This window comes from Rana temporaria, chromosome 5 (assembly GCF_905171775.1).
Source record: "Rana temporaria chromosome 5, aRanTem1.1, whole genome shotgun sequence".
Lineage (NCBI taxonomy): Eukaryota > Metazoa > Chordata > Amphibia > Anura > Ranidae > Rana > Rana temporaria.
The window spans coordinates 427715997-427733455 of NC_053493.1; the positions used below are offsets into that span (position 1 = coordinate 427715997).

General features: G+C 49.2%; 1 protein-coding gene across 1 annotated transcript in view; it reads right to left on the minus strand.

The window, feature by feature from the left end:
- LOC120941395 (SCO-spondin-like) overlaps positions 1 to 17459 on the minus strand; it is a 210291-nt gene that overhangs the window by 182517 nt on the left and 10315 nt on the right. Inside the window, exons 7-17 of the mRNA XM_040354735.1 lie at positions 14846 to 15004; positions 12664 to 12749; positions 12239 to 12367; positions 11990 to 12152; positions 11407 to 11647; positions 10404 to 10542; positions 9427 to 9553; positions 9091 to 9263; positions 5771 to 5992; positions 1296 to 1461; positions 896 to 1145 (exon numbers count right to left, since the gene is read on the minus strand). Coding sequence (XP_040210669.1) covers positions 896 to 1145; positions 1296 to 1461; positions 5771 to 5992; positions 9091 to 9263; positions 9427 to 9553; positions 10404 to 10542; positions 11407 to 11647; positions 11990 to 12152; positions 12239 to 12367; positions 12664 to 12749; positions 14846 to 15004 — 1855 coding nt within the window. The remainder of the gene's footprint in view (positions 1 to 895; positions 1146 to 1295; positions 1462 to 5770; positions 5993 to 9090; positions 9264 to 9426; positions 9554 to 10403; positions 10543 to 11406; positions 11648 to 11989; positions 12153 to 12238; positions 12368 to 12663; positions 12750 to 14845; positions 15005 to 17459) is intronic.

Consider the following 17459-nt stretch of genomic DNA (forward strand, 5'->3'; position numbering starts at 1 on the left):
ACCACTGTGTCCAGCAAACTCCCCGAAATCTCGTACCACAGTGTCCACCGACATCTCCTACCACTGTGTCCACCAACATCTCCTACCACTGTGTCCACCAACATCTCCTACCACTGTGTCCACCGACATCTCTGACTTCTCCTACCACTGTGTCCACTGACGTCTCTGACATCTCATACCACTGTGTGTATTGACATCTCCTACCACTGTGTTCAACAATATATCCTACAACTGTGTCCAATGACATCTACCAATGTATACAACAATGTCTCCTACAACCTACAACTAATAAAAGTTACACTTACGAGATAGACAATAAAAACAACCATAAAAAGTGTAACCTCCTGCCGCACGTTTTGTCACAGAATGACGTCATCTTAGGGAACGCTAGACGACGTCATTCTGTGACGAAACGTGTGTCGGGCGGGGCTTCTTGTGAGTGGACGGGTGTCTGCAAGCCGGCCGTCTACACTTTTTATGGTTGTTTTTATCGTCTATCTCGTAAGTGTAACTTTTATTTCTAATGAATCTTTTTTCTAGTCGGTATTACGCTGTGGAGAGTTCTTCTTTTTCTAGGTATATAATCGATGGTTGATCCGTGCAAGTCTGATCCATTGAGCCTACCTGACTCACCTGCGAGCTGCCGCTGGATACAGATCCGGAACTACTATATAGGCTTGTTTTCAGCTTGCCTTTGGTAAGCGTGCATTTTTTGTGGTGGAGGTGCACGTTGTTGGCGGTGTTCTCATCAAGAGTCTACTGTTTATCTGCACGTCACATTTAGTGGTGTTTTTTTCTTTATTTATGGGACATTTGGATTACTTCCTTATGATCTCTTGAATTATATTATAAGACAATAAAACCATCATATACAATATTTGGATTTAAGACTTACCAATTCTGGCACCTTCTCAGAACGGAGCTCCCAGGCTGGTGGGCCTGTCCTCCATGATAACATAGACACATAGCAGGAGGGACACACTGTCCGCCTTCATCCAGGACCAGGCCTTCGGGACAGTTGCACCCAGACACACAGCCGCTCACTTCCTGGCACGCTGCGGCTTCATTCAAGCGCAGGTCAGCGCAGGTCTTTCTGCAGGAGGTGGAGCACTCCATGTACACCTGACCACCTGTACACTGGACAGCTAAGGAGGAGACAACAAGTCACATGACTGAGGACCCCCCAAACAAACCACCACTCACAGAGGTGACATCAGAGAGTACAAGGGACCCCCATTGGTGCTTAGAAGGTTTAATGGAGAATTACCCGTGAAGGTGGCAGATCTGAGACTTACGGCAGAAGGTCTTGTTCCTCCAGGTCACGACGGTCCCCTCCTGGGCACACTGCCTGGCATACGCCGACACAGCGCTACACAGGCAATCCTTACTGGATGAACAGCCACAGACGTCATACAGACAAAGCTGATGGAACGGCTCCCACTCCACCACGTCATGACACACCTGGGGGCCAGAAAACGTACAAGAGTCACCGAAGAGCCGGTCAACTGCTGACCCAATAATGCATCCAAATCCAACATGGAGCCAGAAGTCCTTTTCACCGCACCGAATACTATAGACTGGAAGGTGGTTCTCTTTACGTAACTCACCAGAAAAAGACAAAACATTCGGCCAAATAGATTCTGCATCTTGTTACACAATGAATACTGCGGCGGGGGGGGGGGGGGAAATGGCAGTTAGAGGGCAGTTTTACAGGAGAGAGTAAATCACAGGATCATAAAAGGTTTAAGTGTCACCTAGGGCTCTTCCCATACAGCGCGAGGGGCTCCAGGACACGTGGTATGTAGAGCAACAAGACAAGTTTGGTGGTTTTCTTATGGCTTGGAAATCCTGGTTTGGGTCCTGGAGCTCGGAGGCTTTGTAGAAAGTTGGGAGGACTAAAGTCTCCTACCCTAGGTCCACCTTTGTGTGCCACCATCTCCTACTGACACTGCAGCTGTGCACATTGACTTTCAGTTTGGTAGTGATTGTGTGTAGGCAGGTGCAGTCTATATTCTTCACCGCAGATGGCGCTCTACCGCAGTGGCAATGCATATGGGAGAGGAAGTTGAGGAAAACTGGGTTTCTCTGTGACTATCGGTTACACAAGGCAGTGATCCAGTTGGATGTTCTTGTCCCATGTTACCCTGGTGGCCATCTTGGGTCAGGCAGAGTCTATTTAAGGCTCTGACCCCAGGTTTTGGCGTGCTTTTTGCTAGTGGCCAGTGTAGGGATAGGTTACCCTTCTGTCAGGGACAGCAGTAGCGAAAGGGAAAGGTTCCACTGGAGAAAGGAGAGAGCAGGGACGTCTACCATCTCAGGAAGCTGCCACTTTGGGCTGGACCGACCAGGATAATTTCTGCTCCTCGTGGCAGTCACTGTCGGCAACACTGAGTCTTCAGACTGCTGTCTGTTGTAAGTGGTCCCGATCAGGTGAGCCTCCCCACCCGCACTGGTTGTATGGCTGAATTGTTTTTACCATATATTGTTTCTGGCAAACTGGGACTCTGTGTGCTTATTGCCCTCCACACCACGCAGCACCCACCCAACATGTGGCTCAGGGCTCCGCTCCAGGAGACGGGTCAGCTTTACCCAAGATGGAAGCCAGAGCAGCTGGAGAGGGTGCATGTGGGCACCTGAGGTGGTTGGAGTTTTTCTGCAGGAGTGACAGACAATGGCATAAAGCCTTTGAGGCCAGAGAAGGCCAGGAGGCTGGGATGGGGAGCGGGGGCATTTGTTTTGCTGAGGAATGCCAAAATTCCCTGTGAGGGTAATCCTTTGTGTGATGTTTGAAGCTTTTTTTTATATAAAAGTGGCCAAGAAAGCCCAATAATAAAGATTTCGCCAGTCGTCTGATGTCTACTCAGTCTAGTAGGGGTCTGATCAAGGTGCAGCGCGGTGTGGCAGGCAGTAAACTCAAAAAGTTCAGCATAACTTCTTCAGGCCCGGCGGGTAGGTACACCTGTCTGGAGCCACCTATGAACTGTAACAGCGGTGTCATGCCTTCAGCAAGTGTTTCTTTTGTGCTTTTGTTTAATTGTTGAGTAGATGTAAAATAAATTGTAATATCGCCATCTACTTAGGGCCAGATTCACGGAGAATCGCGGCGGCGTAACGTATCGTAGATACGTTACACCGCCGCAAGTTTTCATCGCAAGTGCCTGATTCACAAAGCACTTGCGATGAAAACTACGCCCGCGGCCTCTGGCGCAAGGTGGGCCAATTGAAATGGGCGCGTGCCATTTAAATTAGGCGCGCTCCCGCGCCGGACCTACTGCGCATGCTCCGTTTCCTAACTCCCGCCGTGCTTTGCGCGCCGTGACGTCATTTTTTCGAACGGCGGCGCGCGTAGCGTACTTCCGTATTCCCGGACGTGTTACGCAAACGACGTTAAATTTTACATTTCGACGCAGGAACGACGGCCATACTTTAGACAGCAATACGTTTGCTGACTACAGTTAGGGCACCTAAAATGACGACTAACTTTGCGACGGGAAACTAGACTAGCGGCGACGTAGCGAACGCGAAAATCCGTCGGGGATCGCCGTAACTCCTAATTTGCATACCCGACGCTGGTTTACGACGCAAACTCCCCCCAGCGTCGTGCCCGGGCCTCTGAGCTGCGGTACAAGCTGTTATCTTTGCACTCGGTCCAGAGTGCATTACAATGTGAGTGGTTTTTAAACTTTTGTTGTGATTATTAAACCTTTTAAGCAGAGAACACTTAGAGTGTGTCTTTTACTTTTTCTCGGTCCATTGAATGATCTATGGGAGATTATTTGTATATTGCTTGCTGGTTCCATCTGGTGGACGTTTTTGGAGTTGAACCCTGAAAGCTGCTTGCCATTTACTGTGTGGAGGATATGATATTTGCTTTTTGACCTAGCCACAGGTCGAATCGCTGAGGTGAGAGGCCATCCATTAGCCTTGGTGGAGGATTATCCTGTCCTATGGGTCACAGATCTGATGAAGATTTCTGCACTATATATCACCACTGTATATTTTTTGGAGCACCTTTATCACTTTGCACTTTATGGACTCTATGTATTTATTTTTGATTATGTATTTATTTTTGATTATTTGAATTTTTAGGCATATTTACTTGCGCTGCACTATTTATTTATTTATTCACTTTGAGATATTTTTTGGATTATATCTGCAGTGCTGGCTTGCAATTTATTTTAGTTTAGTCTTATATTATATTTTTTTCCAGCGCTGAATCACTTTATCACTTAGTAATCTACTCCACCTTTTCCTTTTATCTTTCTTCCCAGAACCGGACATGTGCCCTATGGGTCTACCTCTTCCCTGACGGTGTGTTGTGGCTCAGTGGCGTCACTAGGGTTGGTGTCACCCGGTTCGGTAAAACATGGTGTCACCCCCCCCTCTGTCTAGGCTGCCCAGCACCAAGCAGGCAGCGCACGGGCACGGGGCGCACCCCAAACCAGCCCCTGTAAATGATAGTATAGGGCAGTATAGTGGCAGGTTGGTGTAGTGGGGTGGTATAGGGCAGGTTAAGGTGGTATAGGGCATGTTGGGGTGATATAGGGTAGTTTGGGGTGGTATAGGGCAAGTTAGGGTTGCATAGGGCAGGTTGGGGTGGTATAGGGCAAGTTAGGGTGGTACAGGGCAGGTTGGGGTGGTATAGTGCAAGTTAGGGTGGCATAGGGCAAGTTGGGATGGCATGGGAAAGGTTGGGGTGGTACAGGGCAAGTTAGGGTGGCATTGGGCAGGTTGGGGTGGCATAGGGCAAGTTATGGTGGCATAGGGCAGATTTGGGTGGTACAGGGCAAGTTAGGGTGGCACAGGGCAAGTTGGGGTGGCATGGGAAAGTTTGGGGTGGTACAGGGCAGGCTGGGGTGGTACAGGGCAGGCTGGGGTGGTACAGGGCAGGCTGTGGTGGCACAGGGCAGGCTGGGTGGTACAGGGCAGGCTGGGGTGGTACAGGGCTGTTTGGGGGGGGGGGGTACAGGGCAGGCTGGCGTGGTATAGGGCTGTTTGGGGTGATACAGGGCAAGCTGGGGTGGTACGGGCAGGCTGGGGTGGTACAGGGCAGGCTGGGGTGGCACAGAGCAGGCTGGGGTGGTACAGGGCAGGCTGGGATTGCACAGGGCAGGCTGGGCATGTCAGCTAAAAAAAACGGGATGGTGTCACCCCTCTAGTGGGTGTCACCCGGGTGCGGAGCGCACCCCCCGCACCCCCCTAGCAATGCCTCTGTTGTGGCTGACCGGCCCGCTCTTTGTCTCCCTTTGTCTATGGCTCCCTCAGGGTTCCTTGGAAGGGGGTATCGCCCCTGCCTCAACCCTGGGCGAGACGGCTTTTTCAGAACCACCGTCCCAATCCATCTTGGCCAACTGCTGGGTTAATTATTTCTATGGGCTGTATCATAGGTAACGTATAAGTTCTCAGCTCCCTCTTGTAGAGTATTTGGTTCTTCATATAAGACTTGATTTTATTTATTTTCCTATCTTACTTTTTAGCCAAATTTTATGCATCCTACTCCTGATGATTGGCTGTAAACGCCATGGAACGCGTTGAGTTTTGTTCCAAGGATGCCAAGCTTGTCTTAAAATCACGAATTCTGCCAATTTTATTGAATGGAATGCCCTATGGGAATCATGACACACAGCCGACCTAGATACTCGTTACTTTATCATTTACACGCCTCATGTGAAGTCCCAAAAGCCCATTTCTTTTTCTCTTCACATAGTAATCTACCCCATGTGGGCTTTTCTGGTCTCCCCTATTATCCCCTAGCAGTGTGACCGCGTACCTGGAACACCGAGCTGGAGATGACCGCGCACATGTCCTCTGCGAATTCTCTGCGCTGCGTGTACGTCCCACACGGGTCAAACCTGACAGACCCCACGTCCGGGCACTCCGCCGACACCTTAAACTTATTGGCGAAGGCCGCGGCGCTGGTCTCAATGTCGCCCTCCGGGGTGGTGAAGTCATCGTTGTGGTTCCAGTTGTAGGTGCCGCACAGGCCGCGAACCTGGACAAGAAAGGAAAGGTGACTTCATGGAGTTGTGTGTTAGACCCCTCTATTATACACCCTATTATAATCCTTATTATACCCCCTATTATATCCGATCTTCCTCCACCAGGATTGTCTTCATTGGAAAGACTAGCTCCTGAATCACCCCCCCCCCCCCCCCCCCCCCGCGCTTTGTTGAGTTCATCCAGTGAAGAGCTAAAATTACGATCTCTCTCGCAGACTTCTTACATTGGTGCACCACTAACCAACACTTAATCCTGATTGGCCGGCAGATCTGGATAGAAGAAGGGGTTACTTAAGACATAACCTGCCTAACATCCAGCACCGCACAAATTCCAACACAGTGATCATCTGATCGGCACAATTAAGTTGAGTTGCAACACCAGCAGCCACCAAATCCCTACTGATTGAGAGAGACCATTCAGCCGAAGCCTGGGAACTGAAAGTGGCGGATGAGAGGAATGACAGAGTCCACCATGGAGAAGATGGATCAGACAATGGGAGGAATGGCAGATCCTACCATGGAGAAGATGGATTGGTCAATGGGAGGAATGGCAGATCCCACCAAGGAGAAGATGGATTGGTCAATGGGAGGAATGGCAGATCCTACCATGGAGAAAATCGATCAGTCAATGGGATAAATGGCAGATCCCATGAAGGAGAAGATGGATTGTCAATGGGAGGAATGGCAGATCCCACCATGGAGAAAATCGATCAGTCAATGGGAGGAATGGCAGATCCCATGAAGGAGAAGATGGATTGTCAATGGGAGGAATGGCAGATCCCACCATGGAGAAAATCGATCAGTCAATGGGAGGAATGGCAGATCCCATGAAGGAGAAGATGGATTGTGAATGGGAGGAATGGCAGATTCCATGAAGGAGAAAATGGATCAGTCAATGGAGGGAATGGAAGACCCCACCAAGGAGAAGATGGATTGGTCAATGGGAGGAATGGCAGATCCCACCATGGAGAAAATCGATCAGTCAATGGGAGGAATGGCAGATCCCATGAAGGAGAAGATGGATTGTCAATGGGAGGAATGGCAGATCCCACCATGGAGAAAATCGATCAGTCAATGGGAGGAATGGCAGATCCCATGAAGGAGAAGATGGATTGTCAATGGGAGGAATGGCAGATCCCATGAAGGAGAAGATGGCTTGTCAATGGGAGGAATGACAGATCCCATGAAGGAGAAGATGGATTGTCAATGGGAGGAATGGCAGATCCCACCATGGAGAAAATCGATCAGTCAATGGGAGGAATGGCTGATCCCATGAAGGAGAAGATGGATTGTCAATGGGAGGAATGGCAGGTCCCATGAAGGAGAAGATGGATTGTCAATGGGAGGAATGGCAGAGCCCACCATGGAGAAAATCTATCAGTCAATGGGAGGAATGGCAGATCCCAATCTAGGACAAGATGAATCAGTCAATGAGAGGAATGGCAGATCCCATGAAGGAGAAGATCGAGCATTCAATGAGGGGAATGGCAGATCCCATGAAGGAGAAGATCGAGCATTCAATGAGGGGAATGGCAGATCCCATTAAGGAGAAGATCGAGCATTCAATGAGAGGAATGGCAGATCCCAACATGGAGAAGATGGATCTTTCAATGGGAGAAATGACAGATCCCACCATGGAATAGATCGATCAGTCATTGGGAGGAATGGCAGATCCCATGAAGGAGAAGATCAAGCATTCAATGAGGGGAATGGCAGATCCCAATCTAGGACAAGATGAATCGGTCAATGAGAGGAATGGCAGATCCCATGAAGGAGAAGATCGAGCATTCAATGAGGGGAATGGCAGATCCCATGAAGGAGAAGATCGAGCATTCAATGAGGGGAATGGCAGATCCCATTAAGGAGAAGATCGAGCATTCAATGAGGGGAATGGCAGATCCCATGAAGGAGAAGATCGAGCATTCAATGAGAGTAATGGCAGATCCCATGAAGGAGAAGATCGAGCATTCAATGGGAGGAATGGCAGATCCCATGAAGGAGAAGATCGAGCATTCAATGAGGGGAATGGCAGATCCCATGAAGGAGAAGATTGAGCATTCAATGAGAGGAATGGCAGATCCCATGAAGGAGAAGATCGAGCATTCAATGAGGGGAATGGCAGATCCCATGAAGGAGAAGATCGAGCATTCAATGAGGGGAATGGCAGATCCCATGAAGGAGAAGATTGAGCATTCAATGAGAGGAATGGCAGATCCCATGAAGGAGAAGATCGAGCATTCAATGGGAGGAATGGCAGATCCCATGAAGGAGAAGATCGAGCATTCAATGAGGGGAATGGCAGATCCCATGAAGGAGAAGATCGAGCATTCAATGAGGGGAATGGCAGATCCCATGAAGGAGAAGATCGAGCATTCAATGAGAGGAATGGCAGATCCCATGAAGGAGAAGATTGAGCATTCAATGAGGGGAATGGCAGATCCCATGAAGGAGAAGATCGAGCATTCAATGAGAGGAATGGCAGATCCCATGAAGGAGAAGATTGAGCATTCAATGAGGGGAATGGCAGATCCCATGAAGGAGAAGATTGAGCATTCAATGGGAGGAATGGCAGATCCCATGAAGGAGAAGATGGATCGGTCAATCACTTCTAATTCATAGTCAGAGGACGGAGCATTCTCCATGAGCACCTAATTATTTCGAGACACGAGTTGCTTGATATCGATGACCTGTGTCCCTCAATAAACGATGGAGGAATTATCATTAGTTTGTATATAATGACCAAATGATAACCCAGAGAGAAGGAAACAAGCTGACAAATAAATATAAAGACTCGTTATCCTTGGGGTGGTTCCCCGTCAGTGAGGTGGAGTTCCTCTATTTTCCAATGCTCTGTGGAGTGTTATGAAGAAGATGGAGGGAGATGTTTTAGTATATGAGTGCTATCCAGATCTTGGGGGGACTGGGAGATATAATTGGGGTACAGATACCATGAAGACAGGATAACCTGGTAATGTCCCCTCTGTTCCCACTTTATTCGCAGTCCTTCTATGACAACGAGATCCAGCAACAATCAATAACCGCTACATGTGATAAGTGTAGTTCCTCCCCACCTCTGTGGGTGGCGCTTTACCTTGTTGGCGAATGCTGGCTGCAGAGTGATATACGCAGCGGGAAATTCCATATTCCAGAGGAGATGAGCCCCGAATGTCTGTAGGAGGAGGAAGGAGGAGGAGACGCTTCTGACGGACAGGTCGGGGCTCAGGAAAGGCAGCGTCACCTCCTGTCCATTCACTGTGGGGGGTCCTGTACGGGAAGAAGATACGTCTGTCATCCAGGAGAGGAAATGTGAGTTATGATTATAAACTGTTCAGGAGAATCACAGGGAGACAAAATCACAACCCAACAAGACTCGTATTGTCCCCATTCTGGGGGACCTTAGAAAAACCCCAATCTGGGGGAGGGTTACCTGAGACGTGAAGTGTGACTGAAGTCTTGTGCGCGGTGATGGTGATGGTGCGCAGACAGCTCACGGATCCCTGACTTCCACAGGCCTGGTTGTCCCCTGTGATGAGGAGCTTCCCGTCCACATAATCCTGCCGGGAGAAGAGAAACAATGAGTCTTCACCTGGGACACCCCAAACCCTCTAGGCATCTGTCAGTTGGGTCTAAATGGTGGGCCTCCACCTTGGTCACCCCAAACCCTCTAGGCATCTGTCAGTTGGGTCTAAATGATGGGCCTTCACCTGGGACACCCCAACCCCTCAAGGCATCTGTCAGTTGGGTGTAAATGATGGGCCTTCACCTGGGACACCCCAACCCCTCAAGGAATCTGTCAGTTGAGTCTAAATGATGGGCCTCCACCTGGGTTTCCCCAAACCCTCTAGGCATCTGTCAGTTGGGTCTAAATGATGGGCCTTCACCTGGGTCACCCCAAAACCTCTAGGCATCTGTCAGTTGGGTCTAAATGATGGGCCTCCACTTGGGTCCCCCCAAACTCTCTAGGCATCTGTCAGTTGGGTCTAAATGATGGGCCTCCACGTGGGTAACCCCAAACCCTCTAGGCATCTGTCAGTAGGGTCTAAATGATGGGCCTCCACCTGGGTCACCCCAAACCCTCTAGGCATCTGTAAGTTAGATCTAAATGATGGGCCTTCCCCTGGGCCACCCCAAACCCTCTAGGCATCTGTCAGTTGGGTCTAAATGATGGGCCTCCACCTGGGTCACCCCAAACCCTCTACACATCTGTACAGGTGATAAAGCTATGTACCCGGAGTTCAGAAACATTACAACTGCCGTTAATGCCTTGGACAGACAGCACCATGTATGTCAGTTTTTGTTTTGCCCAGAGTTCCACTTTAACTGAAGCCAAACGTTAATACATTGTTGACAGTTCCTGGGATTGTGGGATGTAGTGCCCCCCCCCCCCCATTGGAGATGACATACCTGCACCAAGATGTAGCCGCACTGCCCATGGAAGGAGAATCTTCTCCGATCAAATGTGACATAATGGGGGTCCCCGAGCACCGAGCACTCCGCAGAGCACTTCTCCCGAGAGCAGCGCCATCGTCCTCCCCGACACACACTGCAATGAGGAGGAAAGCATTGTGAGGATCCCAAAATATCCAAATCTGTCCTCATCAGAAGACCCCGAAGGGTCCCATGGGATGAATTACCTGACATCAACCAATCACAGCCTGAGTCTGAATCTGGAACATCAACGACAGGACGTGTTTCAGACACTCCATGTTCAGATAAAATGGGATCTGATAGATTGGGATTTGTCTGACCTGGCAGCATGCGCTGTTAGTTGAAAACGTCAATCACGTCGGGTCACGATTCATTAGCATAAAACACGCCCACACTAGCCTACTTTGAATTACGCGGGCTTACGCCGGCACAGTTACACTACGCCGCCGTAACTTTGGGCGCAAGTTTTTTGAGAATACGGGACCTGCCTCACTAAGTTACGGCGGCGTAGTGTGTCTGAGATACGCTACGCCCGCCTATAGATAGGCGCGTCTCTGTGAATCTGGCCCTCAGTGTTTCTTTATCACGTTTTTAATGTTTAAATATTGATTGTCTTTTTTTTACTAGTATTGTAATTTTTGAGGTTGTCAGCAAAAAAAATGTGCTCTGTCAGTAAATTTTGAATGTTTTGTCAGTAAAAAAATGCTACGGTAGGTTGGCAACCCTGGTGGGCGACACGATCCCTGGCCCTGGCGTTAGACATCTGTCTTTAGGTGTAGGCGGGATCATGGAAAGGAGCTTGGTTACACCTCTGCTGCCATAGCGACCAGTCACAGAAGATGAAATATGAGACTTACAGAGCTTCATCCTCCACAAATGTCTTCTCATAATGGCAGCAAAACAAAGAGAAGTAGGAAGTATTATCATTATATCAACAAACAGGAGCAGAAAGGACCATTATCCCTTCCTGAGAGCTCACCATTGGTTACACCTCTGGCGGATGGTCTCCTCGGGGGAGTATCTCTGTCTCCGGTGGTAACATGGACACGCCTCCTCCCGCACACACATGCCGTCCTCCAAGTAAAGCCCGGCTGGACACTCGCACCCGCTGACACACTCGTCCCGGCACTGACCGTCATCGGAACTCCCCACCGAGGCGCAGCTGGCCGGACAGGAGGACACGCAGTCCGAGTACTGCTTACCCATCATGCACTCCTTCTCTGCAGAGGACAAAGATGGTCAAGAGGTCATCTACACCAGAACTGGGGGGGGGTCAGCTGTGTCTGGAGGAATGTTACCATAGCAACCAGTCACAGAACATGAAATATGAGCCTCACAAAGCATCGTCCCCCACAAATTCACAGAAAGGTTCCTCTCATTATGGCAGCAAAACAAAGAGAAGTAGGAAGTATTATCAATATATCAGCAGACAGGAGGAAGGAAAAATAGAATATCTATCATTATATCTGCAGACAGAAACAGGGAGGAGCATTATCAGCAGACAGGAGTGTGGAGGATTCTGGGTATTGGTGACACCATGTGACCCCGCCCCTAGAACACACCACAGAAGCCGGCCCTTCTCCAGGTGATGGTGATCTTGTGTTGGGCGCACTCCCGGGCGTAGCTGGTGAAGGTTTGGCACACGGCGGACGTCCTGTTCCGCGCAGACGCTGCGTCCTGACAATATGAGTACAGACAGGTGTCGTAGAATCCGCTGGGGTCCACCTTAAAAAGGGGAGGGACAGATTAGGTCACATGAGAGCTCCATGTCCATCCTGCAGAGAATTTCCCAAGAATCCCGCTGGCCTTACCTTGTGGTGGCACTGACTGAAGGGGGCGCTCAGGAGCTTCTCACACACACGTTCTGCCTCCTTCCTGAGGGCATGTCTCCCGGGGAGGTCACAGCTGTGCCCGACCTCTGCTACGTCATCACATGACCTCTGGGTACAAAACACGACGGTCAGTGACCAAAACAAACCCACCACATTGACACTACTGGGGTCACCTGACCATAAGGGCCTCCCACTAGGTCACATGATAACCCACCCACTGCCAGCCTCCGCAGAACATGTTCACTTTACCCCCCCTCTAGTAATCTCCTGAATGGGGGAGTAAGTGGACTCCATCAGCCAATCAGCTTTCACTATCCTACCATCACCTGACATAGCTGACTGCTGATTGGTCACTGAATCTGCCCCAAAGTCTGCAGATATTGCAGAGGTCATGTGACCCTCACCTGGATGCCGACCTCCCGGACTCTCCAGGAATTTCCAAACGCTGCGACATTCGAAGAAAGACCGTCCCCGAAGCGCGTGAAATCATCTGTCATGAATAAATATTGATTAATATTCATAAACCTGAACAATAGTCCATCAGAAGTGATTTCTTATATCTGATCAATAAGCACAATACCTGCTGATCCTACCAGAAATCCAGGGCCCTGAATTACCAGTTCAATTCTTCTCAGCAATCTCTGAGGACTACAGAGCACCTCCCGTTATGCCTAGTAGATGAGGAAAGGAGGGAGTGTCCTGTAGTCCTGTCCTGGGGTGACAACACTACCCCCCATAGACATAGTACAGTAAGAGAGGTCATCCTAGGACAGGAAGTGTGGGGCTGGCAGGATCACCAGGTGAAATCCGGAAAGAAGAAAAGGAATGCAGCCACCACTAAGGGGGGTGAGAGGGAATACTTATTTTTTAGACTGCACTCGGGTCTGATTGCGAGGGAGACCCAGAGGATGGGGGATTGGCTGTTGAGTTCTCTCCAGGTCCAGAGCCCCCAACTTTGTATCAGTACTTCCTCTATCCCTGAAGACTCAGCTCTCGCCATGTCTCTGAAGACTCAGCGCTCGCCATGTCTCTGAAGACTCAACTCTGGCCCTATCTCTGAAGAATCAGCTCTGATCCTGTCTCTGAAGACTCATCTCTGGCCATGTCTCTGAAGACTCAACTCTGGCCATGTCTCTGAAGACTCAGCTCTCGCCTTGTCTCTGAAGACTCAGCTCTCGCCCTATCTCTGAAGACTCAGCTCTCGCCATGTCTCTGAAGACTCAGCTCTCGCCATGTCTCTGAAGAATCAGCTCTGGTCCTGTCTCTGAATCCTCATCTCTGACCCTGTCTCTGAAGACTCAACTCTGGCCATGTCTCTGAAGACTCATCTCTGGTCCTGACTCTGAAGACTCATCTCTGACCCTGTCTCTGAAGACTCAACTCTGGCAATGTCTCTGAAGACTCATCGCTGACCCTGTCTCTGAAGACTCATCTCTGACCCTGTCTCTGAAGACTCAACTCTGGCAATGTCTCTGAATACTCAGCACTGGTTCTGACTCTGAAGACTCATTTCTCGGGTCCTATCTCTGAAGACTCAGCTCTCACCCTGTCTCTGAAGACTCAGCTCTCGCCCTGTCTCTGAAGACTCAGCTCTCACCCTGTCTCTGAAGACTCAGCTCTGGTCCTGTCTCTGAAGACTCAGCTCTCACCCTGTCTCTGAAGACTCAGCTCTCACCCCGTCTCTAAAGACTCAGCTCTCACCCTGTCTCTGAAGACTCAACTCTCGCCCTGTCTCTGAAGACTCAGCTCTCACCCTGTCTCTGAAGACTCAGCTCTCACCCTGTCTCTGAAGTCCATGTAAGTCAGTATACAGAACACTGATCTCCACCATGCCGGACCAGTATATGGAGATGCTATCAGTATATGATTGGTATACAGTGTACTGATAGTCCACCATGCCGGACCAGTATATGGAGCCACTATCAGTATATGATTGGTATACAGAGTATTGATCTCCACCATGCCGGACCAGTATATGGAGACACTATCAGTATATGATTGGTATACGGAGTACTGATCTCCACCATGCCGGACCAGTATATGGAGCCACTATCAGTATATGATTGGTATACAGAACACTGATCTCCACCAGTGCCGGACCAGTATATGGAGACACTACCAGTATATGATTGGTATACAGAGTATTGATCTCCACCATGCCGGACCAGTATATGGAGACACTACCAGTATATGATTGGTATACAGAGTACTGATAGTCCACCATGCCGGACCAGTATATGGAGACACTATCAGTATATGATTGGTATACAGAGTACTGATAGTCCACCATGCCGGACCAGTATATGGAGACACTATCAGTATATGATTGGTATACGGAGTACTGATCTCCACCATGCCGGACCAGTATATGGAGACACTACCAGTATAGGATTGGTATACAGAGTACTGATCTCCACCATGCCGGACCAGTATCACATACCCATCTTTTGGGAAATAAATAGTGATTGGAAGATGTAGGGGAGGATCTGACCACAGAATCGCATTACACACAAGTGAGGAATAATGTCTACAGAGTGATAGTACAATAAGTGTCCAGAGAGCACAGCGCCCCCTACAGAGCCTTACCTTCCGTATTGTCATTGTAGATTCCACAGAGCCCGTTGGTCCTGTGCTGGAGGTCAGACGTCACCGTCACGTAGACATTGTTTCCGCCATCAAACTTCACCCGCACCCCAAGACCACTTTCTACGAAGATGAAATCGCCCAGCCAGAGGATATTAATTCCTGATGGAAAGAAGACAATATGATGTACTCCGGAAAACCAGCGCTCCCGGGTCCACAGTCTTCCCCAGCCTGGAGGAACCGGCCAAATGGAGCTCATACCTGCTCCCCAAAAGGAGACTGCCCCCCCCCCCCCCGATGACATCACCATGGATGAAGCTTTATTGTTCCATTGAGGCCTCAACAACACAGCAGGTCCTCCAGACCCTCCTCACTTTGATGCGTTTCACCCTACATGGCATATTTGTAGACATCTTTGAGTGAAATGCGTCAGTGGGGAGGCTCTGGGTGGACTTTCTGTGTTTATTGTCTAGAAGAATAAAGCTTTGGCAATGCTGATGTTATCTACATGACATCATGAGGTCAGCCTGGACCTGAGTGAAAAAATCGAAGCTCTGTGAATGATGGCGGAGCGTTCACCATCATAGGAGCTTCTCCACACAGAAGGGCGTCCATCTCTTCCTTAGGTGAAGCTCGGTAGATCGAATGTTGCTGAAATGAATGGCATTCGAATATCTGAAGTTATATCTTATATATTATATATCTTATCTTAGATATGTTTAAGCGTTGTTTAAGAGTCGGTGTAGATTCTACTGATAAGCCGGCCTAACTCTTACTGAATCTACCTATATATCTTTACCATAAAAAGGGATGTGGTGCCAATGACTGATGCCGCGTACACACGACCGTTTTTCAGGTTCTAAAAAATTACGTTTTTTTTTTAATGTCATTAAAAACGACGGTGTGTGGGCTTCAGAGCATTTTTCACAGGGTAAAAAATGGGCATTAAAAATTTTGAACGTGCTCTGATTTTTCACGTCGTTTTTAACGTTGTCGTTTTTTCCGTCGTAAAAAATGGTCGTGTGGGGGCTTTAACAACGTGAAAAAAACACACATGCTCAGAAGCAAGTTATGAGACGGGAGCGCTCGTTCTGGTAAAACTAGCGTTGGTAATGGAGATCGCACATTCATCACACTGTAACAGACAGAAAAGCGCGAATCGTCTTTTACTAACACGGAATCAGCTAAAAGCAGCCCCAAGGGTGGCGCCATCCGCATGGAACCGCCCCTTTATAGTGCCGTCGTACGTGTTGTACGTCACCGCGCTTTGCTAGAGCATTTTTTTTTTCACGATCGTGTGTGGGCAACGCTGTTTTAATGATCGGGTTGAAAAAAACGTTGTTTTTTCTAGACCCTTAAAAACCTCGGGCCAGATTCACAGCAGTAATACGCCGGCGTATCTACTGATACGCCGGCGTATTTTCAAATTTGCCGCGTCGCATCTTGATTTGGAATCCTCAAACAAAGATACGACGGCTTTTGGCATAGATCCGACAGGCCTACGGCTTCGTACGCCTTCGGATCGTAGGTGTAATTTTCCGGCGGCCGCTGGGTGGAGTTCGCGTCGTTTTCCAGAGTCGGGTATGCAAATTAGCTGTATACGGCGATCCACGAAGGTACGCGTGTTCGTCGCATTCTCTTACGTCGTCGCTAGTCGGTTTTTCCCGTCGCAAACATAAGCCTGCTTTTTCATGGCTTACATTTAGACCAGCCATGTTAAAGTATGGCCGTCGTTCCCGCGTCAAATTTTTTTTTTTTTTTGCGTAAGACGTCCGGGAATATTAAACGACGTAATGCACGTCGCCGTTCAAAAAATACGTTGGGGCGCCGTAATTTCGCGGAAAGCACGGCGGGAAATCTTCACACGGAGCACGCGCAGAACGTTCGGCGCGGGAGCGCGCCTAATTTAAATGACACACGCCCCATTTGAATTAGGCGGGCTTGCGCCGGACAGATTTACGTTACGCCGCCGCAAGTTAACACGTAAGTGCTTTGTGAATCAAGCACTTACGACGAAAACTTACGGCGGAGTAACGTAAAGGGGATACGTTACGCCGCCACAATTTTTCATGAATCTGGCCCTTCATTTTTTAGAACCCGAAAAACGGTCGTGTGTACGCGGCATTACAGGTGACAGGTAACTAACTTTTCTCATTGGGGAAGGAGAGTTCTCCTAAAAAGAGGATCTCCCTCCCAAAGAAATGGTGCCAGGTTGATTGCTGCCCTCCCTGGTGCCCAGGAAGTTCTGTCAGGGTGAGGCTCATGTAAGACCCCAATCCTATTGGGGGAAGTAGACGGTGGACCCCATGCCTGGTGAACGAGCTCAAAGGACATCGTTACATTAAATCTATAAGGGGCAGATTCTCAAATGAGATACGACGGCGTATCTCCAGATACGCCGTCGTATTTCTGAGTTGCACGGTCGTATCTATGCGCCTGATTCTTAGAATCAGTTACGCATAGATTTCCCGTAGATCCGACTGGCGTAACTGTGTTACACCGTCATATCGTAACTGCATATTTACGCTGGCCGCTAGGTGGCGCTTACGTCGAATTCCACGTTGAGTATGCAAATTAGCTAGATATGCGAATTCACGAACGTACGCCCGGCCGACGC